Source organism: Xiphophorus maculatus, chromosome 2 (assembly GCF_002775205.1).
Source record: "Xiphophorus maculatus strain JP 163 A chromosome 2, X_maculatus-5.0-male, whole genome shotgun sequence".
Taxonomy (NCBI): domain Eukaryota; kingdom Metazoa; phylum Chordata; class Actinopteri; order Cyprinodontiformes; family Poeciliidae; genus Xiphophorus; species Xiphophorus maculatus.
In genome coordinates, this window is record NC_036444.1 from 18,515,585 (window position 1) to 18,539,983 (window position 24,399).

The 24,399-nt window shown below is 37.0% G+C and overlaps 1 protein-coding gene across 1 annotated transcript in view; it reads right to left on the bottom strand.

Moving 5' to 3' along the window:
* Positions 1-1,364: 1,364 nt before the first annotated feature.
* Positions 1,365-24,399, bottom strand: part of LOC102222335 (synaptotagmin-9-like) — a 35,194-nt gene continuing 12,159 nt past the window's right edge. The window contains exons 5-8 of the mRNA XM_023349973.1: positions 10,816-10,936; positions 10,231-10,402; positions 10,000-10,129; positions 1,365-2,263 (exon numbers count right to left, since the gene is read on the bottom strand). Of these exons, the coding sequence (XP_023205741.1) occupies positions 2,180-2,263; positions 10,000-10,129; positions 10,231-10,402; positions 10,816-10,936 (507 nt within the window). The 3' untranslated portion in view covers positions 1,365-2,179. The remainder of the gene's footprint in view (positions 2,264-9,999; positions 10,130-10,230; positions 10,403-10,815; positions 10,937-24,399) is intronic.

Here is a 24,399-nt window from a genome sequence, read left to right on the forward strand (position 1 = left end):
TTTGCTCTCCTTTTTGGGAACTGAGAATGTTTTATTGAAATAAAAAGATAGAAAACACTTTGATTTAAAAACATTCATTTGGGTCATTTTGTATGATATCACAGAAAAGCCATTACAGCCTTAGATGTAAGAGAATGATGTTCAATCATGTGTCTACTGGAGCACACCGATGTTAGAGATAAGCGAGTCTGACTGCCATATTCAGAAAGTCAATGCTATTGTAGCCTCAGGTCAAGCTCTGATGTGGGGTTCATTATCTGGAGCTTCTTTTTTTCTGCACAGACCAAAGGTAGTGGTAGATAAAAAAAAAAAATCTGTATGCATTACTCTGAAAGGCATATGCTGACCAATATTAGTGGAGCTTTGAGAAAAATATGACGTAATATTAATGAGACATCAGCAAAGCACCATGACCCTAGTAAAAGAAGCAGCATAAAAAGACTTTACTCCTTTAATGTGTTGTATTCATTAGAAAGCTTAAGAGATACTTTGCTACTCCTTTTTACATGAAGATTGGATATAATGACTTAGTGCAATCTGAGAGGGGTCTATCAAAGCGTCAGATTCAGAGATCATTTTCATTCTGCTCTGCTGTTCACCTCAACTCTGTGGTGACCCTTAAAACTAATTTTAGGATTATCACAATTCACAACTTCACAGCTTCTGTCGGCATCGGTGGATGGATATTCAAGGTGAAAATTCTTTGATTAAGCAAGAGACAGCAAAAAAAAGTTGAATGCTTACCAAACGTGTTCACATTTCTGTATGCTAAATTAACATTTAGACAACATTGCTACCCATTGCATCCACAGTTCATTTAAAAATGAATTGATGTAACTCTTTATGGCAACAAGCCAGTTATTTTTACTTGTCCCAGAAATTAGGTAGAAACTTGGAGGAGATTGGGGCTTTTCATATTTGACTAAAACTTTGAAATACCACACATGCATTTCCACCTCCTGTTTCTGATTCTCTTTTAAAGACACATATTTCTGTTCTGTTTTGTTTCAATATATGCTTTATGTCTTTTTATTATCTTATTTTATTATTCCATTTTTATAGCTCACTATTTGTCAAATGTGTCTTATGAATAAATTGGCCCTGGACTTGAATGGCTTGGAAAACTACAGAGAGAGAAAAAAAAGATGAGGTGAGCCTAAATCACTAAGCAGCAGTGTAATGTCGTTAGACTGAACTGAGATTTTACAAATTTGCTGCAATTCAGAATCATCAGTCCTGGAGACTGTGGGGTGATCTTCATCCAGTGTTAGGGATGTGTGTATTTATGACACACACAGACAAAAAAAATCTAAGAGCACATTAATTTATCTAAGACAATGTGCGGCATTTGCTCCAGAGGAACAACTGAGGACAACTCTCAAAATTTTCTTTGCTTTATTTTGACAACATCCTGTTAACAAATAATGACAATTTAACATGCACAAAAACAAAAACAATATTTGTCTCTGCCACTTACAGTCTTTTAGCAAAACATCTTAACAAGAATAGCTCTGCAGGAAGGTCTTCCACTGGGGTAAAACCAAAGCTTGCAGTACAATCCCCTTTGTTCATTTCCGCCAGTACTAACAACATACAGTGCATGTTAAACTTTGACAATGCCTCACAACAGATAAAGAAATATAAAAGTTCAGTTATCTAAACAAGAACGTTCTTATTAAATTCTAACTTATCTTTTGTCATAAAGCAAACACTTTGTCTATAACTGGCCACTCACAAAAATCAACAGTTTAAGCCAAAACACATTTGCCTAAAAGTAAATCATTTTAGTCCACAAACATCAACAAGCTTAGGAAAAAGCAAGAAAAACAAAACACTAGAATAATGAAATAATTTCATCTTGTTAGTACTATCAGTAACAGATTGGTATGACAAATAAGAGCATTCTGGTGGTTCAGTTGGAATGTTAAGTGTTTTTTTTTTTTGGTTTGTGAGGACACAAAAGGATGTAGACAAGTGGAATAAGCCTTTTCTGTGGTCTTTGCACATTGAAACTTACTTCAATCTATTGACAAATCAGCTTTAGTACTGGCCTACAGCTGATGATGCTACTGTTAGTCACACGTTATATGTCTTAACTTCCAAACAGGATTATCAGTTGATAACTCTTGCAACTCTTCCCATCCTGAGACATTGGATCTTTTTGTACTTGTGCATGTGATCATGGTGACGGTGGCGGTGGCGTCTTCAGAGAGTTGGTAGATCCTCCTTGGCTTCCACTCACTGTCGCTCCCTGTCCGACCCACTAGAGCGCAAGAAAGAAAGACATTTTTTTGACAGACGTGACACAGAAACATCAGAAAGTTTTGAAGAGACAGAACTAATATGCAGTCAGACCACTTGCTTGTGTATAAAAAAATTAAAAGAAGATTCCTTATTAATTAAATTTAATAAATGATAAATTACACATTTGCATAAATAAAGAGTTGGCCCATCGGATTAGCAAATTAAATGTCTGTTTGGTACAAAACAGACCAGGAGGGGGCCCCAAAGAGAGCTTGACTTCTAAGGTGACTCAATTAAATAAGTAAAAATAATAATTCAACAGGTGCTTCATTTAGGTAGTTTTCTGCTTTTTCTATGTTTTTTGAATGTATTTTGATCATTTATCTTTGGAGGTCCACTCCATGTCTTTAGGGGTAGAAGACCTTTTGGCCACTATTCTAATCTTTAGCTCCTTTCCCAGATTCTCTATCAAGTTCAACTGGACTCTGTCTGGGCCCACTGCTAAACAGTAATATTGCTTACAGTCAGAGGATAAAGCCGGTAAAATCCTAGGAGTTTACCTGCTTTATACACCGTCTTTTAAGGTTGTAATGTGAGAAATTGCAAAGTGGTTCAAAGGGTGAAAATATGTTTTAAGTCTTGGCTGTTTCCCAGCGGCTCTTATAAATGGGATTGAGTATTACAGTTCTTCTGTGTCTGTTGTTGAGAATCCAAGACTTGATATAGGATTTCATATCCGTCTATTGACCATAACCACTTATCCTTCCATCACAGGGCAACACAGAGGCACAAAAGACAAACAACCATGCACAAACACACTCACTCCAAAGGACAATTTAGAGAAAACAATTAACCTAGCAGTTATGCTTTTGGACTGTGGGAGGAAGGCAGAGTATGCAGAGAACACACACATGCACAGGGAGAACACGCAAAATCCATGCAGGAAGATCAGGAACTCAAGACTTTCTTGCTGCACGGCAACAATGTGCCACTATGCAGCCCAGACCCAGATTTACAATCACATTTTATTTTGGTCTGGATGTTTGGTTCCAACTTTGAAAATCCAGATTTAAACATCCAGACTCAATTGTTGGTGTGAGTTTATGATATAAATAGTTAGGTTTGGTCTGATTTGTGAGCTTTAAGTTAATTTAACATAATTGTATGCATGCGCCTGGTAAATTTCTTAAATACACTAATTGGAGAATAATAAATATGAAGAGGCTCTCTGCTAACACTTAGAGGTCAAGTGTTAAAATCAAGATTTTATTCTATTATACATTTTGGATATAAAAAACAAACTCTTGGGATTTAAAACAAGGGCTCTATGATTGGGAAAACATCTGTCAATACCTTTGTACATCATTGGATTGTGAACAGTTGTGGCATGTACAGCTGACTGAATGAGGTACTAATTGGAGGTGCATCAGAGTTTTGAAGACTCTTGACTCTCAGTGGTGCTCCTAAACACTACAATAATTTTTGGCACTACAGATATGCACGTGTGGCAATAAAATGTTTCCATACTCGTGTACAAATGGGACAGAGAGAGTAGAAGTCCCATTTCCAAGGAAAGCAATTCCTAATGAAGCCTGAACATCACCATCATCTTTATGATTTGTGCAACTATTTGAATGATTACTACAATTTACATATTAAATAAATTGTGTTTTCAATTATAAATGCTAATATAACTATTTTATTCATGTAAAGGGAATTATCACCCAACTCTGAAACTCTTTTAACTCATTTAAATTAATCTTATGGTTTCTGTCTCTGGTTTTATGAATATCATTTCCAGCCACAAGCAGTTTCTCAGAGACTAAACCCAAGTTTTTCAGTCCCATTCTCATTAGTAACTGGCAGAGATGCAAACAAGTAGCATTCAGAGCTTCTTTCACTTCAAACAGAGGTATTACAAAGGTTTTCTCTGGTTTTATTTTAGTGTCTCATAAATCTATGGTCTATCGTTAGAAGGAGAAGAAGAATTTCTTCAGTATTACTTGACTACTTTAACATCATTGTCTATTGACCCTTTAGGGCACATGTGTCAAACTCAAGGCCCGTGGGCCACATGTGGCCCGCTACGTCATTTTATGTGGCCCTCTCCCCCCACCACCGTTTTACAGCCCCATTGATTGACTTAAAATAGGTTTTGAGCACGAATTGACTACAAACTACATCTCCCATAATGCCTTCCGATTGTTACCAGCCAACATTACGGCTTCTCGCCACTAGAGTGCAGCAGAGTCACCTCAAGCTGATTATTAATTTTCCCAGCGAATAAAACTGAAACATCGACAAGCTAACAAGCTAAAGAGCGAAGTCCCGTGATGTTTCAATCGAGGACTTTTACCGTCTACTGCCCCCTGATTTGATGCCACAGCTTCGACTCCATGCAGCTCGTGGTTTTTGTCCATGTTTGGAAGCATCTATCTGTGCGAACAGATGTTTTCAATAATGAATTTAAACAAGACCAAGACCAGATCGCGCATTACTGACGAAAACCTACACGCCGTTTTGGGGATTGCCACTGAATAGAACTAAAACCAGACATGGACGAACTGACCAGGGGAAAACATTGGTGAGCACGAACAAACTAAATTTAAATAGAATGAATGTAAAACCAAAACTCAGTATACTGGAATATGCATATAGTTGATTGATTTTGCTTGTGTTTTGTTTTGTGTTTATTTACACAACACAAAGGATGTGTGAGTTGGTGACAGGGTGAAGAGGATCAGCTTTGTGTTCAATTACAGGCAGCATCACCTCATTGTTTTGTTCTTATGTGAAATACATGTTCGTTGTGTAATAAATAACGAAAAAGTTTTGTGAATGAAGTTGAGTTAATATCAAAACTTGTTTTTATTCTTTGTCTGCTTATCTTTAAAGCAGACAAAGATTAATTTTCCCAGCGAATAAAACTGAAACATCTACAAGCTAACAAGCTAAAGAGCGAAGTTTAGCTGAGCAGTTTAAAAATACTGTAATTTTTAAACTGAGCAGTAATTTTACATCCATGCAAACTCAAATGTAATATTTAAAACTTGAATACATAAAATCAGTTATTTAACAATATGAGATGTTGTTTAATTTATTTTTAACATTGTATTTTCATACATTTATGCTAGGGTTGCCCAAGTCTAGTTTTCCAGACCTATCACTCTGCAACTTTAGATGTGTTCCTTCTCTAACACACCTGGATCATTGACTCATTCATAGGCCTCTACAGAACTTAGTTGCTGCTAATGAGGGAAGTCAACTTTTTGTCTGGGGTATGTTTTAGCAGGGACGCATCTAAAAGTTGCAGTCTGGAGGACTGCACTTGGGCATTCCTGATTTATACCGTCAATGTGGCCCGCTGAGGGTGGCCAATAAGCTGAAGTGGCCCTTGGTGAAATTGAGTTTGACACCCCTGCTTTAGGGTATAACACATTTCACAAAACAATGTGGGGGTTGATCTGGTCACATTTGATCTGAATTTAACCTGCCCAGGAAAAGGCAGGATGCCCCACTGATGGATTCCAACCTGAGCCAGCCCCCTGAGACCACAAAGGCAGAGATTGAACCTCAAAGTTGGTTTGTGAACACACCTACCTCTCTTTGAGCAGGCTCTCCCTGCAGTAAAACTCTTTTGAGATTCAGTCACTCATTCATGTGACAAAGAGAAGGAAACAGCTTCTCGGCTTCCCATATATTCTTTACTTTTCACCTAGTGGCATCAGAACTGGTTGGAATTACTCAGGGAAACTCTACTGTTTTTGGTGGATGAGTGCATGTGTTTACAGCAGTGGCTGAAAAAATCAAACTGATGAATCATTAATGCCCCTAGTCAGAAGTTCAAAGTTTTTGTTAATGTCTAACATCGGTGTATGCGGGGGTGAATTTGTAGGTGTGTTGTGATTTTATGCGGTACACACGCACACACACACACCCACACACACACACACCCCCACACACACACATATATATATATATATATATATATATATATATATATATATATATAAAAGAAAGAGAAAAAAGTTAATTTCCTAACTGTGCAAAGCTGGTAAAGGTACTGCAGCTGTAAGTACAGTGAAATGTGGTAGTGTTAAATATTTGGGGAACTGATTTCAGTTGCATGCTACATTTTTCATTCTATTTGAAAAAAAATAGTAAACCATTAATCTCTCTTACCTCCTGCTTTCTCACACCATTATGCACTAAAATGTATTGAAGCTTATGGCAGTAATCTGACAAAATCTCAACATGTTTATAGTGTGAATACTTTTGTGAGGAGTTATATCCATGTGTCAGAGAGAAAAAAAGCTTTTCTGCACTCAAAGCTTGTGAAAATATTAGGGTCACTATCTCTTCACTACCACTGAAAATCTGTGGATAATCTGAGTGAAGGCTAAAGCCTCATCTTGTATGATGCAACTCTCACAAAAACACTGATGTGCTAATTAGGGAAAGTGGGTGGAAATTTGGTGGAAGAAGAATTACAATAATGTTGTTTGACAGTAGGGTGTAAAAAGCAATTGCAAAGCCTACCGGATGTTATGCAAAGCAGACAAATCAACTCTTTTTGTAAAAAGATTTAACCGGAGGTGGATCGAGCCGAATTGTTACAGTCACAGATTGTATATAAAAGTTGATCTCATCACTTTTCTGCTATGCAAGGCCCTTAATACAAGGGTGTCCAAGTGCAGCCTAGGCACTACTTTCCCAAGACTGTCAAAATTCAACAATGAATTTACCAAATCACCAAGAAAAAATGTGACTGTTCGTCTTTGGTGCTATTACAGCATGACATATTTTTGTCGAATAGATCAAAAAGTAATGTAACTTTCAACTTTTTGTTCTTGCACAAATAGGATTTGAAATAGTAATGTTAAAATGATTCTTAAGTAAATATTTTAAATATTGTAAGTGCACACAGTAATTATGAATGCTCCAACTGGATGAAGCTGTCAGGGCCTGCATTTTTTTCTAAGGCACAATTGAGGCTTAGCGTCATTTTGCAGCGGATACATCAGTCATGTAGGTGGTGGAATGATGGAAACAGATTATGCTCATTACATTTGGTCTTGTTTCTGAGGGAAATGCCGTGATTGTTGCAAATAAAATCTGAATGTTCGTTAGGGACAGAATAACATTCCAGGAATCCCTCACCTTTCTTATAATGAGCATTACCAGACCTGTGGATGAATAAAAAACTAATGATGTCTGGAGAGGGTTTATATCAACAGACTTTGTGAAGACAAGACCAAATAGCCCATAAGTTGACGAAATAACAAAGCACTTTGCATTACAGCAAGAACAGCAAGTGGAACATAACAGGAAAGCTTGAATCAATCTGAGCTTATGTTTTAATTTCTTTAGTGAGAAGAAATAAAAAAATAATAATAATGCTGGTTGATGGAGATGATCTCATTCACTGGGACAGATATACATTTTGGGAGGTTCTGACGGAATACCAACATATTAAGCTTTGACAACTCAACATGAATTTACATGAATCAGTGCAGGATCTGTTTTAGCATGCCCTGTTTTTTTAATGAGTGTGGGCTGGGAAGTCAGGAATAGAAACAGCTCTGTCAATGCAGCCACCTCGCTCCCACTGTCTCTGAAAACAGAGCATCAGTTGTGGAAATCGCAGCAAAAAAAGCCAAGTATACGTGAGGGTTATGCAGTATTCCTGTTACATAATTGTTTTTGTTCTATTGGAAAAGACATACAGTAAACATGGGATTATAGACGCATTAGTTTTGAAGTTATCCATCAAAGTAACTTCTGTAATGAAGTGCATCTGTTATTTACTCTATAGGCTCAATGTTAATGAATAGCATTGAGCCTATGTTAATGTAGTCATTAACATAGGCTAATTTAAATGATAATTATGCTAATTTTATTTAAGTCTTGTTTTCATAACATTTGAGTGCTAATTCAAAATTATCACTCAGCAGAGACAGTATTTTACAATTTATACTTCTATAGGTAAATTGGTCACTCATGGAAATGTAATTGTCACTTGCAATGACTTCCGGTTGTATCAATCTGTGATAAAAATGATTTTCCTTAAGAGACTGAATTTATTTATTAAGGTTTTTTGTTGGCTCTAGTGGCCTTTAACTAAAAGCAGCCTGACAGGAAAGAGGGCCATGAGAGAGGGAGAAGACATGCAGCAAATGTCGCAAGGCCAGGAATCGAACCCGCGACCACCAGCACGAGGACCAAGGCCTCGACACACGGGCTGCGCCCTGCCCCTATGCCACCAGAGCACCCCCTAAGAGACTGAATTAATCAAGAAAAAGTCCTCTTTAGCATAACATTTTAACTGCTAACTGTTAGAAAGTAAGTCTGATAGGGCCAGGATTAAACATGTTGATTATGATTAATAAATTACATAGATTTTAACACGTTAAAAATTTTAGTGCAATTAATCGTTTGTACCCTCTTGAATACAAAGGTTCCAGCCAGAGTTTCTGGTATACCTATATATCTGACACAAGCGACATTTGCTCACAAAAGCATTTGATGACAAATCTGCTTCATTTGGTTCGTCTGTGCATTAATATAAACAATCTGATAGAGGTCTGATAAGTGTGTTTGAATCAAGTTGCTGTTTACCTTGACTATATATAGTTTTTTAGTAAAATGTGAATAATTGTGATTAATTAATTACAGACACTGCAATTGCCTCAAGTAAAATTTTTTATTGAATTGCTCCACTAACATTCATTGATTAAAGCCTAAAATTAGTGTTCCTTATTAAATTAATGATTACAAATGTCCTTTTACATGATTGCCAAAGAAAAACCAGTGAGATTTGATGACCACTGGCTCTGCTAACAACAGTGAGTTTATAAAATGTATTCTCACAAGCTAAAGTCATGACTAAAACAACATTTTAAAAAGTTTCAAAATAAGTGTGGAGTATAAAAAGTATTCCATAGCGGGAATGTGTGAGGGAGAATATCTACCTTGTGCACAGCTAAGATCTGACACCGTAAAATTTTAATTACTCACTGAGGATTTTGTGACGTCAAGCAACATGTAGTGGATAACAAAATGTCTTGAAAAGCAAGAGGTAGATGACAGCGAACAAGAGCAAGATTCTGTTCTCTGCAAGACATTTCAGATGATGGGGTACGATTCAGCATTCTTTTTTTTCTGAGAAAGAGAAAGCAGCTGAAAAATACTGAAAATGTAGATAATTAACACTACTCAGACAAAAGCAATTCAAAACGTTTCAGTCTTGTTAAGCTTGTTTGGGATTTTCAAACCCCTCCAAGTTTACTAAATTTTGTCTGTCTAAACGTGCTACCCATTGTTAGCAGCTACTGTATTTTTCAGTTGTGTTATTGGCAAATAACACTAAGCAAGCGATTGGTGATAAGTAAATTAATTGAGCATATATTTCATGTATCGGGGGGCCTTGATAACATTATACGGATATATCGTATATATCGTATCTATATCGGCGTTTATAGAAGAAAAACATTTAAGCCTTTTTTAACTTTCTTTCTACAGTAAAAGCATAATCTCTTACTTTTATAATGAGAAAATTCCAACTATCCTTGCTACTGATTAGCATGCTATTGCAAAAAACATTTAAGTTATTTTTTATAAAAAATCCTGTCATTTTATTATTGCCTTCAAAACGCAATAAAGTAGGAGTCTTAAGTTCATGATCATTTTGTTACATTAACGTCAATTTAGAACATTTAAAGATATGCTTGGCCGCAAAGTCTCAGAAGGCCCTACCTCAATGAGAGGGTGCCAGTGTGCGATGGGTTTTCTGGGATATGTTAGCATCTCATTCCAGTGATCTCGACCCAGGCTTTCGGCTTCGCTACCAACCCTGCAGACTCCAATTACTTCATTGTGTCCAACCCTGTGGGATAGTATTATGAAAAAAAAAACACACACAATGAGCTTTTCTGGGTTCTTTCTTTTTAGTAAATGCACCTGAAAGGGAGCTCTAAATGTACAGACCTATCATAATCCATGACTGCAATGAGCAGACTGATTTGGTCGATATTTTCTGGAGGAACATCAAACACAATGGCTTCATTGTACACTGGGTTCAGTGTGTTACGCTTGGTTGAAGTCTTTCTTTTCTTTAGCCTCCTTCCCTCACACATCAAGGACACTTTCACATATGGATCTAGAAAGAGATTGCATAACAAATAAAGTTACACTGTTATTTACAGGGCAAAAATTGGCATCTTTTATATTAAAAAGCATACAGACTATTAGGCTACTGCTAGTATAGACCCCTGGTATTCACCCACAAAAAGCTGAAATCTGCAAACCCTCATAACTGTCTATTTTAATGGCTCAAGCACCATGTGTAGTTTAATAGGCATTTACACTGTATATACATAATGGAAACTGTCTTGGCACAACCGCAGAACGTAACATTCAGGGTCTTCCTTATCTCTGCTCATGAGGGTTCAGTCAATCAGAGCCAAAGGAAACTAGAGAATTAGTTTTACTCTTTGTTTCTTTATTATATATATATTTTTAAATACTTTAAATCATCTCAAGGGAAACACAGAACTGTTGATCAGCTCTCACCTGAGGCTCCAGTGATGTCCATGGCTTTTAGATTTCTGGCTTTGATTATGGTGATGGTAAGTCTGCCAGCCGTGGGGAGATAGCACAGCGAGAACATCAGCTCTCCAAGATCCACATTGTCCTACAACAAAACATATGAGAAGCTTTTACTATCGTGTGTCTCCTCTCTTACAGAAACCACATTCCTATATAAAAACTGAAATCGCTTTAGAAAGTTACTGCAGACACATATAGTACTTGAAACCTTGATGCTATAATATACAAACTCTAACAGATAGAAATATGGTCCATAGAATATATAACATGAAAAACTGTCCAGACCTATATCTTATTATAGATGGATAGATCAGGATGGGAATGTGGGAATGAATGTTTGGTGATTAAATTAATTTGACGTTCAGGAGGATTTAAAGTACAGCAAATTCCAAACATGATGAAGTGATGACACGTGTCTTCACCTCAGGCATGGATCACACCTCGAACTGAAAATATTGGAGACCTTTCATAATGACATGTCACATGGCTCCTCTTATTTTTCTCAAGAGGAGCCATGATGAAAGGATGATGAATCATCCTTTCATCATTTTAGGATCCACTGCAGCTGTTGTAACTCTAATTTAGCCTGTGCTCAAACTTGTTGACTCCTACCTCACATTTTACCTTCTCCTGTTTTCATAAATTCACAACGAATTTACATTTGCACACACGCCAGGCTCCCTTTCCCCAATTAGCACTTCTGAAAATAACGTGTGATGGTGTGAAGGTGAGCTGTGCATTCATGAGGCACAAGTACTGACAAGCTCTAGTTTTACACTTTCATAAACATATTGAGCTCCAAAAGAGCTGCTTATGAAGACATTTTCTGAAAGAAAAATACAAGATTTTGTTACTACCTTCAATATATATATTGAAGAAATGCTTTCATCATATTTATGCAATGCCATATGAGTCCCTGCTGAATAAACCTATTAATAGGTTAATAAAAACTAATAGTAAGAATGTTGGCACAGACAACTTCTGAATAGCATATTGTAACATTCTGAACTATCTTTCTCACAGTGACAATTGTCATTCAACTAGACAGGTTAAAACATGATGAAGTGTACTTTACTGTGTCCAGTAAAATACAGCACAGTGGTTGAGATTAATTTTGGTGACTGTATTTATGTCATCTTGGAACCTGAATAAACGTCTTGAAACCTCCTACACATTGAAATAAGGTGTTGAAAATCAGCCAGGATTATCTTTGTTGGGTCTTGGAAAGTTCCCTGAATGGACTGATGTCAGTCCATTCAGGGATGGAGTGATGGAAAGTGTTCTCCACTTGTTTAGTCATGCCCAACATTTCTGTTATGAAATTGCTATGGTCATTATTGATCCTCATTATTGTGATCAGAGTTATTGCTTAAGCAGCTATTCTTGGTCTTGGGTGGTGTTAAGAAAAATGATTATTTTTTAATGCTTAATACAGTTAGTCTTGCGACATGTGTAAAGGGATGCCCAACGCTCTTGTTTGGAACAGTTTTCTGTTGAGCATGGGGAAGCAGGGCTTTTGCCTCCCCCACACACAAAGCAATAAAATTTACATTCCAATGGGAGAAGGGACTTCGGAGGTGTCTGTGAAATCTCATCTTAGGACGTTTGGCGCCAGGGATCTTCCGTATCAGACGGAGATGAGCACGGAGTGGTCCGCCCTGTTGCTTGGACAAAAAACAGACACCTTTGCCACAATGAGGGGAGTTTTTTCAAGTTCTCTGAGGGCTGAGGGAGTTTCTAATTGGTCAAAGAACGGAGCGCCTTGACTGCATATATTAAATTGAAGGAACACCCACTGACTATAAAATTTTGGTCAATGCTGAGATAGAGAGAGAGCGGCTGCTAATTTTTGTTTTTTGTCTGTGTTCTATGTTTGTCTGTCTTCCCCCTTGTGTGTTTTTTATTTTTATGAGAACATGCATATCTCTGTTCCTCTGCAGCTTTGTTGTCGATTGCTTTGTATGAGATTAAACTCTGTGATCTGTGACGTCAACACGCTTTGTTGTTGTTTCGTTTTAGCCGCACGCGGTCGCTACACGTCGCTGCACGGAGAGCGTCACTCGCCAAGGACTCGGAAGATTAAAGAGGAAAAGAGCCAAACGTTTTGTCCAAAGCTAGCATTAAATTACCTCTTTCTTTTTTACAGTGGTGTCATAGTAAGACTGCACATGCTCATAACAATGCAGTTCATAATTATATTAAAATAGTCACAACAGACTTGTGTGGAGAAGGAATTTTGTTACATATTTTAAAACAAAATCATTGAAGCCCATCCTGCATTCCCACTTTCTGTGCTAGAGAGCCCAGCAATGAAGTTGTTTTCATGTGTCCTTCCAGTATCATCCCGTCTGTTTTAAAATTTCAAAGATAAGCTGAAGACGTCCGCTGAAAATAAATAGAACTAATATCGCTTAAAACGTAAGCTACAACTGCTTCTAGAAAAGTTCTAGCCCAGCACTGCTTTAGCCAAGCCTAGTATCTGTTGAATTTCACTATAGGTCACATTAACGTTGTTCCTCCATGATGGGGTAGTATGAGTCTCACTGTACTTTTCATTGGAATCCCATAGACTGGAGATTTTTTCAACAGAGAAATTTTTTGCCTGAGCCTTAAACCGGTTTGAAGAGGAATGACACTTGTAGTGAATGAGTGTAGAATAAGGTACTCCTTCACATGCTTATTAAGATTAATTGGCGCTATTTAAGAGACACAAACACTCTCATACATGCACATTAGAAACCTGCTGCTCTGGGTCTTCTTCTCAATACTGTTGAAAATCAAATTGATAAAAATGAGTTAATTCATCATGGTTGACAGCATCTGCACTCCTGGGAACACAGAATATGTTCACACTTCCGTGTGTTCACGCAAACAACCATCAGCCAGGATCTCTGACACTGACTGATGAGTCAATTCATTACAAGGGTGTTGCCGAGATAGAATCTACATCTGACACCTTGTCATCGCTGTTGCTTTGAGCATTGGCTGGTAATCACGTATGGCTGGCTTATGATGTCTCAGAGGTGTAGCACACATAAATCCTGGCTGAGGCACAAGAATCTGCAACCTGATACATGCAGGCAAGGAAAGAGATGCAGGATAAATAAGCCCTTAAGCGCTCCAGCGATAATGTGATCTCCTTCTTCCATCATTCGCTTACACACAGAGCTATAGAGTTGGGCTTACAGGATATAGAGTGTCGGTCACTACTATTATGAGCACTCAAATCAAGCCTGCGGTTAGGATTATGGTCACTTGCGCTCTTCCAATGAAATTAGCCTGTATCTCTAAAGCACCCCAATAAAGAAGCGAGAGTGTGAGCAGTCCATCTTCTCCAATATAAGACAAACACCTCACTTCCCTCAGGAGCTGCCAGGTTTTATATGCAACCATCTTGCAGACTTAGACCAACTCCACTTTTGGTCTGTGTGTGGTCTCATTAATACCATCCAATCATTGTTCACAAATGTATTTGTATGTTTTAGCAGGTCAGATTAAAATGCTCATGTTTTTCAATGTAACTTATGTTCTAATATTTCTTTCTTTCTTCAGTACATGTGTTTGATTCCAGTTTTGCCATCCAACCCCTGTGTGATAAAAGTTCAGACGGGATTCTTATTTTTGCCAGTCGTGTAACATGGAACAATTTCCGCTCTACAGAGCTAGATGCCTGGAGATAAAAGGGACAAAATAAACCTGCTGCTGCACAACAAGGGAATTGCTTGTTTACTGTAACAACCAGCAAAGTGTTATCAAAATCATTACAAGGCAACTTAATGGGAGAGGAGGGAGACCGCAGAAAGTTAAACATGCAGAAGCCACGCGATCTCCTGCTTTTTAGTTGGGTCAACCAAAGAAAGACAATCCTACATGTTTTGGAAATGCAATGAAATCCTTTAATCTGCAATCTTTTGTTTTCCCCTAATATTAACTTAGATTATTTGACTGTTTATTTTGTACAGATGCAAAGGCATACACTGCAATAATACGTTGTGCGAGATTATTTATTTTTAGATACATTAATGAGTGATTAGGGACCAGGGGTCTCAAGTACAAAACCTTTAGTAGATTTTCAACTGAAACATGCTGTATGCTCAAACAAACATAACTGTATAAAAATGTGTGCAGGCATGTTTCCAACAATATTTGGAATATTTGATTTCTACATTCCAGTCAACATTTAATAGAAACCATGAGGGAACTTGTTCATGTTCAGGAGGATTTTAAGCCATGATGTAAGATTTTACTAACGGAAAACTTTGAGACTCTGGTCCCTGCTCTGCTCAGGTCATTGACCAGGTTCTAGTGTGTAATGGTTGGTTCTTCGCCACTCTCATGATCATTGAAACTCAACAAGATGAGATCTTTGATGAAGCCCCAGTTTGAGGGAGATCGACAGTCATCTTTAGTTTCTTCCATTGTCTAATTGCACCAACAGTTGTTGCTTTCCCACCAAGCTGTTTGCATATTGTCTTGTAAATGTCAATTGACAAATGGCCTGTACTTGTATTTATCAGGTTCAGAGGACCCCAAAGCACTTCACACTACACACATTCACGCATTCATTCACTCATTCACTCATTCACACACTGTAGCCTATTTCTTTGTAATGAATTACACATACATTTGTCCAGCTGAAATTCTTTCCTCCCAAACATGACGCGGCCAGAGATAGTCAGTAATGTTTGAGTATTCTGAAAGGATGCTCTATTTGTGTCATTTGTTCAGCAGGGTACATGCTAAAATCAAAGGTAAATGTAAAATATATTGAGTATAGCAGTGACTAAGGCCAGTTGTTAAAATGTTAAGTGGGTTTAAACTAAATACCCTGTTCTCTCTGAGCTTGTCAACAGTACAGTAGCTCTATCTGCCTGAGTGAGCACACTGGAAGTAAATAAATCACTGCCTTGACTGCACTTTAGCAGTAATAAATACACCATGGCAGAATCAGGCTAAGCGAAAAGATCCTTTATAACTGCCTGTGAAGAATAGTGAGATTGTCATGTTGTCCAAACTGCCAGTTTTTTGCAGGTTAAAAAGACTGAATAGTTATTTTTCCTAAAACGTTTACTGGCCACACTTCTATGTATTATGTAGAAAGCTTCTCTTTCATGCAAACTTCTTCATTATTTAGAAGCGTACACAAGCTTCAAAGTAGGTAATAGTAAGGTTATCTTCAAAGGGTTACAATGTGAAACTTTTTTCTTTTGGCTTCTGTAGTTCAGTTTGTATATTTGCTTTAATTCTGTCCATGTATACTCAAAATACTTTGAAAAAAAACCCATAGTAGCCACATGATAGATCTAAGCTTATTATCAAAGACAGACTTTTCCTCCCACTTAGCATGGTGGACAAAACATAGCTGATTTACTTGTAATTAAGCAGTTAATCATCCTCATTTCACTGACTGACAGTAAGGAGAAAGAAGAACTTCAAGCTTTGGATAAATGTGGGTGTATAAATGATGCATCTTAAAAAGGCTGAGGTATGTGAATGAAATGAACAGCTGTCATGAGATGTAAAATCTGATGACATATGTTTTTCAGTAAGACATTAGGTTAATTCAAAGGCTGAATATTATTTCCTAGTCTTACTATAATGCCAACAACTACAACAATGCTTCCCACCAGGGTGTCAGGCACCTAGTTAAAGTATGGGTCAAAACATCTCACAGTAAGGTGGAATACTCCTTTAAAGAGAATAGACTTGGTCTTGTTAAATCTGATCATGTAAAAGCAGTATACCTTATATAAAGGTGAAATTAGATATTTGCACACAGGTTATATAGGAAACATTGTTTCCTCACGTTTTGACACAGGTAAACCTTTTCCTGTTTAAGGTAAGTTTGCATTGTTAATGCAGGGCCAAAATTCAGGCAGGAGCAAAAGAGGCACCAAATTTAATAACAGAATTGAGCAAACTAACAGAGAGGACACAAAGAGAGCAGAACTAGAGAGTAGAGCGGCATAACGGAAGGAAGCAAAGTTAACAATTGAGACCAGGGAGTTTAGATACATAGGAGACTGAACAAGGTTGAGAACATGCCAACATAAACAAACCAATTTACTAACCCTATTATCAAAAAACAAACACCATAAAAAACCACAAACACTCATGGATTATTTGAAAGCATGTTAGTTAGAATTACCAAAATGATTTATTTGTCAAATTCCAGAATAGTGAGGGAGAATTTTGAAAGTTTTTTTTTTTCAAATTCAGAAATTTACATACAATATGGTTGCTTTTAGCAATTTAGGAAAGCCAAAGTGACATTTTCATGGCTGTGTAATGTTCAGATTTATCACCCTAAAGCCACTAGTTCAGGGGTGCCCAAAGTTGGTCCTGGAGGGCCGGCATCCTGCACGTTTTACTTCTCTCCTTGGTGGTACCAACAACCTTCTAGGGATGTCAATGTTCTTCTTAGGCCTTCAAGCGAGCCATCATTTGATCCAGGTGCATTTAACCAGGGAGAACTAAAACAGGATGCAGGCCCTGAAGGACCAACTTTGGGCATCCCTGCACTAGTTCCTTTAGTGACATCATAGAAAATTTAAAAATAAATAAGGCATGATATCTGGAATGGAATTGTGGGCTTCCAAATGTCTGGTTCATCCTTTGGTATAATTTATAGGTACTTGAAGGTGTCAAGTTTATCTGTTCATATCATCATATGCATCTGGACTTCAGCCCTAGGCCTTATAAATCAGTCATCAAGCAGCTTGCTTAAGTTTCCTGACAACATAAGCAGGGTGCTGCTTTTCCCTGCTTTTCCTCAGCAGTGAACAATGTATACTGATTTTTAAATGCAAGGGCTCTGAGCCTATCCATTTTTTATTTTTATTTTTTAAGTATGTGTATTGTTCATCTCAGCTGCTTGGTGAGTTGTTTTTAGAGCAGTCAGAGATGTATGAAAAAAATGTGCATTACAAACGCAATGCCAAAATGTTTAGGCTTAATTGGGCTATACTTGAAGAGTAACCCAGTTTAGGCAAGACAAAGCCTGGCCCTCTTCCTTTCATTTCTGATGATCAAATCACATAGATGCACACAGATCACACCGCAAAATCTAGCTCCCTGTCCTGCTACAAGGCTACCCCACGTGTTCCTTGAAACACTGATATATTGTTACAAACAGCACTGAATTCAACGCAGAAGTTTTATGCATGCTCATAGCTTCTGAATGACCTCTCAAGCCCGCACATGCATAATGGGAAGTGAACTGCAAGTTCCAGAAAACGTCTCCTAGAACTTGCAGAAACCATCCATGCCCAGGCTGATTTTTGCTGATGTAGCGGTGCATTCCTAATCCTCAAAAAGAACAAATGTCAAGGTTAAATGAGAAAATTCTGTAATTTAAGGAAGAAAATTGTTTAGGTTACAGATGTCTCACTGTGTGAAATGCTTTTTTCATATATACAGTACAGACCAAAAAGTTTGGACACACCTTTTAATTCAATGCGTTTCCTTTATTTTCATGACTATTGACATTGTAGATTCACACTGAAGGCATCAAAACTATGAATAACACATGTGGAAATATGCACTAAACAACTGAAAATACCCCTTATATTCTAGTTTCTTCAAAGTAGCAACCTTTTGCTGTGATTACTGCTTTGCACACACTCTGCATTTTCTTGATGAGCTTCAAGAGGTAGTCACCTGAAATGGTTTTCACTTCATAGGTGTGCCCTGTCAGGTTAATAAGTGGGATTTCTTGCCTTATAAATAGTCATGAAAATAAAGAAAACCCATTGAATTAGAAAGGTGTGTCCAAACTTTTGGTCTGTACTGTATATATAAAATGTAGCAATGAACACGAGACATGTCGTTATCACTGCAGAGATCAAGTCAAAGTGTTGTGAAGGGATAAGTTAAGGAAAGAGGATTCTTTTCTTGATGTGTGTGGCTTCCTGAAGAGGATTTAATTAATGTTTCACTAATTAACAGCATGTGGATTAAAAGTGAGGCGCTACATCCTTAACATGAATCCACAACGAGTTGCTATTACAAGCTTGAGTTTGCAGTTTATTAAAACTCACACATGATGCTCACCAATTTTCACCCACAACACTAATCAGCAGGTTCAGGCGCAGTGGGGCATGTTGTACTGAGCGTGCTCTGTGACAGAATCCTTAAAGGCACGTCTACTTCTTAAGATAATGCCTGTTGTTTTCCTATGTGCTTCTAATCTCAAAATCTGTCCACAAAAAATAATCCTGAATGGTTAGATGCTTTTTCTGTCCGAAGTCACAATTAACATGGATTTATCGAAGAGTGGACTAACCAGGGTCACAGCCGATATCCCAAGGGACGTAACCTAGTTCTGCTTGGGGACTGGGAGAGAGTGGCAGAAGAAACTTTATATTTATCATGTCTTCAGACCTTCCTTACAAATGAAAACTGTTGAAACTCTAGGTCATATTTCCTCTTCTGTGTCAAAAACAGCAACAGTAATAAGAAGCAACCCCCAGGATCAGTTTCTAAATTTTGTTAAACCCAATAAGGCTGTTGAGGAAAATATTTGAAGTCAGCTATAAATGAATAATAAGTTAAAGCAATGTTTTACCCTTGTTTATACAAATCAATAATGATCAACAATATCTGGCTTTTTAAAATCCATTTTTAAATAAAAAATACTTTTTAAAGTCAAACTGAAAACTGGTTTCTACAAAATAATTATTTAAAAACACTACAAAGACAGAGGTCAGAGGTCTGAAATTATTTTAAACTACCGTAGTATTGACAACAGGAGCTGTGTTGGCTTTGCAGATAGATATACAGTATATATATATATCTATATAGATAGATATATAGGTATATATATATAAGTATTTTGCATATTCTTCACAATTTAAATGAAACTGTTTATTGATGATGATATGAAATCATTCTCACACCAAAATCTGCTCAGTTTGAGGTTACTGAAATATTATCTTGTGATCTGAAATAATCTGAATAATTATAATAGTAGTTATTTGCAGAAAGAAGAAAACATGTCTTTCACATCTGACTGACATCGAAATATGTGATGGGTGCATGCATGATTAATAGGAGATTATATTTAGGAGTTCTGAAGCCTCTGACTTTGACACAGGAGACAAGAACTGCCACATTTCACATGTTAGATGCCTCAAAAGAGGACCTAACCCAATTCGTACTGACCTCATTTAGCTAGGGATGCTGTTTGAGTCTGGAGGGGAAGAAAACAAAATTTGCGAACAAACAAGATGCGTCTGCATGCTCCGAGGTGGGAGTGTTTTCCCCGGGTCCTTGCATTAGTTACCAGGCTACAAACAGGTCGGAGCTCGTTTAGTGCTGGCCTGGCTAATGATCATTGTGTTGCTTTGAACTTAATTAGTTGATGAAGAAGCAGCTGTCTTTAGAAATCCTCATCAACAAAATTCTGGGTAACAAGTGGCCTCGAGAAAAAGGAGCCACATGCATTTTTTTTATAGATTCTTGAAGAAAATATGTATCTATGAAGACTCCTTTTGTTCAGTTTGTAAAGGAGTACGTATTTGTGGTAAATCCATGAAAAATATCAGTTGTGGAAAAGGAAACACCAGCAAATAAAATATGTAGTTTTAGTTAACAAGAAAGCAAAATATTAATATAAGGGGAGAAAATTAAACGTTTTGTTGGATAGTGTCAGTTCTGCCATCACAAAGGGAACAAATGAAAACCTCAACAATCAAGCCAGAATAATGGCAATTTGCTGAGTGCTTGTTACTCCCACTCACTGTAATGATAGTTCATTTCTGTCCCAGTTTTTATGGGCTAATCAGTTTTCCCTGCATCCATAATTATTAGGGATTCAATGTAACACACATCAAGCAAGTCGAGTGACACAAATCAAGAACACCCACACACTATGTGTACCGTTTCTGCTTGATGTAATAAAGTGCTGAAAGGGAGATTTTTCATAAACTTTTAATGTATGAAAAAGTTTCTATAATAATTTTCACCTGTTTTTGACCATGTGTGGATCTTAAGCACTGAACTCAGACTGCATTCCTCAACGGCCAGTGTCCTGCAACTTTCAGATGTGTCCCTTGTCCTACACACTTGATTTAAATGGTGAAAGTGTCTCACTAGCATGCAGTCAAACTCTAAAGAGCCTTGCTAATGAGCTCATATTGGAGTCAGGTGTGCTGAAGCACAGAACTGGAAGACTGGAGTTTGAAACCACTGATCTAAGGGCAGATTATGAGACACAAGGCTCTGCTAAAGTCTGACTAGCCCTATCATTCGTGAGTAAAAGATATACTCTATTTCTCTTTAAACTTTCCCTAAAGCTACTTTAATGCTGTTTTTATCTTGTGGAAAATATTTTTAAAAAATTCAAATGAGTGTGAACAAATGTAAGAAACAATTATTTCAAACAAGACCTGAAAACAAGAGTTACTAAAAATGAATGAGAAACAGTGTGCTCTACAGGGAAAATGAACCCACCACCTATTATAGTATAAAGCTGGAATATGAATAGGTTAGCTGGAGATATTTTTGACTCTGCTTTTTTAAACTATGGCCTCTACAAGGAGCCTGAACTGAATATCATTCATCAGCTACAGTTTCTGATCATGCTTCTGCTAAAGAGAAAAAAATGTTTAGAAAAAAATAGGAACAACCTCTAATATATGAAGTTACTCTGGCTTGCAATGGCTAAAACATGAAAAAAGAAGCAGGCGAGCACAGTTACAAAAAATCCTCTCACAATGAGAATAATCAAATAGTAGAAATAAGAGAAATCAGAGTTTTCATGTAATCTGTCGATGAAGAAGGTTGAAATGCTTCTACCAGTGTCAGAGCATTTCTTTTAATATTCTTTAAAAGCACTTCTAACTGCACTGTGTTTGAATGGTGCTATATGAATATATTGCCTTTTCCCATAGCAACTTAACTGAAAAGCAGCTTCACACGAGCCACTGGTCTAATGCTTGAATATCTACAAACCCACAAGAATCTTAACCCTCTTCACAAGATTTTTCATGTTCTGTATGCTCAGTTATTAAAACTATATATCTTTATATATTCAATGCACATTAAATTAGAGTGCTGGTGGAAAACATGAGTGCCGGATGTTATTGCTGACCAAAGACACCCCTTCATGTCATCCAGGTGCAGTTTGATTTGTGAACTCTCGCCACTGGTAATTCACGCCTTAACATTTGGAAAGTACGTTTATTTGTCTGTTAAATGCCCACCTTTGGAAAGCAGCGGCTCTTTACAGTCGCTGTGTTTCCTAGCAACATAGTTTTTGTGCATTACGTGCAGTGTAAACTGTGGCCTGTGTTGAATTGAATTGGGTCTAAAAATTTGACATGAAATGGTATTTAATTTGGAGATTGATTAATGCTGGTTATACCAATAACCATCTATTCTTATTTGGATCTCTTTCTATACATCAATAAATTAGATTGCTGGATTTTTAAATGTATAATTTGATGATTACAACAGCTCTTGAATATGTGAAAATATACATTACTACAACTGCATTTTTATTTTGCCTAGATTTTTTTAGTTGTTCTCTCCCGTTTCTCACCTATTTGTTGTGAGTGGTGCAAACAAAAGTGAAAATAATAAAACCGGAATTTTGAGCAGATATTTGGGGGGCACGCTCTCTGAATTTTCACTTTCTTTTATTACTTGTTTCAGTTTCCCTCTAACTTTTTTCATTCCACTTCTAATGTTCCTCTGCCTCTTCTCTTTGGCCTCTGAACATCCTCCTCTGGGTTGTGTGCAAGCACGTACGTGCCAGTTTATCCTGCGGCCCATCTTTTTTTGTACTTTTGTTTTTATGTAAAACTGGATGGAAATAAAGAACAAACACATATTTTCCCTGTTTGAACATTCCGATAGGGAAACTTCTCTCGTGGTTGTAGTAACACTATATAAAAACACTGTAGTTTTGTGCCTCCTGACAAATCTTTTAAACTCTGAGGTTTGATGAATTATCATGAGGTAGATTTCTAGTTCCCTAACCTAATCCTCTATGGCTCTCTCCATGCGCTACAATGGGTTTACGGACATTAGGATTTCCTTTTATTGCACATATATGAGATTATGTCTGAGCAAAAACTCAGAGTAGTAACAGAAGTGGTAGAGACTACCACAACCATTTGGGTAGTACAGCAAACGTCACTCAGTGACGTTGCTGATCAAAGACTGACTTCCTGGGTAAGTGGAAGTGCACCTGTTTTTTTTTTTCTTTTTAATGCCAAAAAAATTACATAAAACAACCCTAAAATCATCCCAAAATGCCCTGCTCTTTTAGCTGCAACAACACCTTGGCTAAATAAAGGCTAAAGTATTAAAAACATCACTACTGTATTTCTGACTGACTGACTAACCGCAGTGAACCCCCGACACTCATAAACCATTAACATGGTTATTTTTGCTGTTTTGTATAAAAAAGAGATGGTTTAAATAGCAAAACATTGGACTCTGTGTCTTACTCTGTAAATTATCGATCACTAATGTGAATAATTAAGAATCAACTCTCCACGAGATTATTCATCTATAATTCAGTCAAAATAAAGACATGTTCCTTGAAATAATGCCTTGCTTTTTGGAAATGCATACCAAGTTTGTCAATTTGTCTAAACTAATTATTATTTCATTTTAGAGATAATTGGCCTCTAAAGCAAAATAATTATTATCTGAGGCATTATTATATCAACCATATCTTTTTCATGCATGGGGTCTTTTGGTGCAATTTTCCAAAAACAAAACTTATCTGACTTATCTGAATATAAAATAGTGCATGATGTTATATCAAATGAGCAGAAATGAAAATCATTTATCAGCTACTGTTTCTGATCATGCTTCTGCTAAAGAGAAAAAAACATTTTTTAGACAAAAAAAGAGAACAACCTCCAGTGTTCTCAACATTTACTTAAGGGTGTGTGTCTTCATAGACACGCAAGACTAATACACAACAGTGTGTGATGGGGATCTAGGAATTAATGCATAAAAAAGACTCATGCAAAGCCTGCAGACTGTATTTGGATCATAACATCAACAGAACAGAAGGTCGAATAGATCAGGCTTTGCAGTCTATTGTTCAACATTATTTCCGTGAGGCATTAAAAGAGTTGTAGAAGGCACCATTCAAAGAACTGTGAATATCATTCTCAAAAGCATTGGGTCATAGCCAAACTAGAGACTGACAGTAAAAATATAAAGTTTAGAATTATCCTCATATCAGCAAAGAGATCAGTTTTGATCATTGTGCACAAACAACAAAAACTGAGTAACATTTAACAGTGTAAATCGCTGGCTTTCATTCTTGTATTATTTACAAACAAAATCTCTGTTACAACTGGATCCTCTGCCTTTGTTTTGGTCTATAGTATATAAACATCTGTCCTTCTAAATTACCCATAATGCTTCTAAATTATTTTGTGTGAAGCTAGCTAAATATGCAGAAAAATTTGCCTTCATCTTTTCCAAATCTTCCTATAATTTTATGTTGCGTGGAATATTCACAGTCATCTGGTATCATCGTCAGAAACTGCTAAGAAAGAATGAAATGATCCCAAACTGATT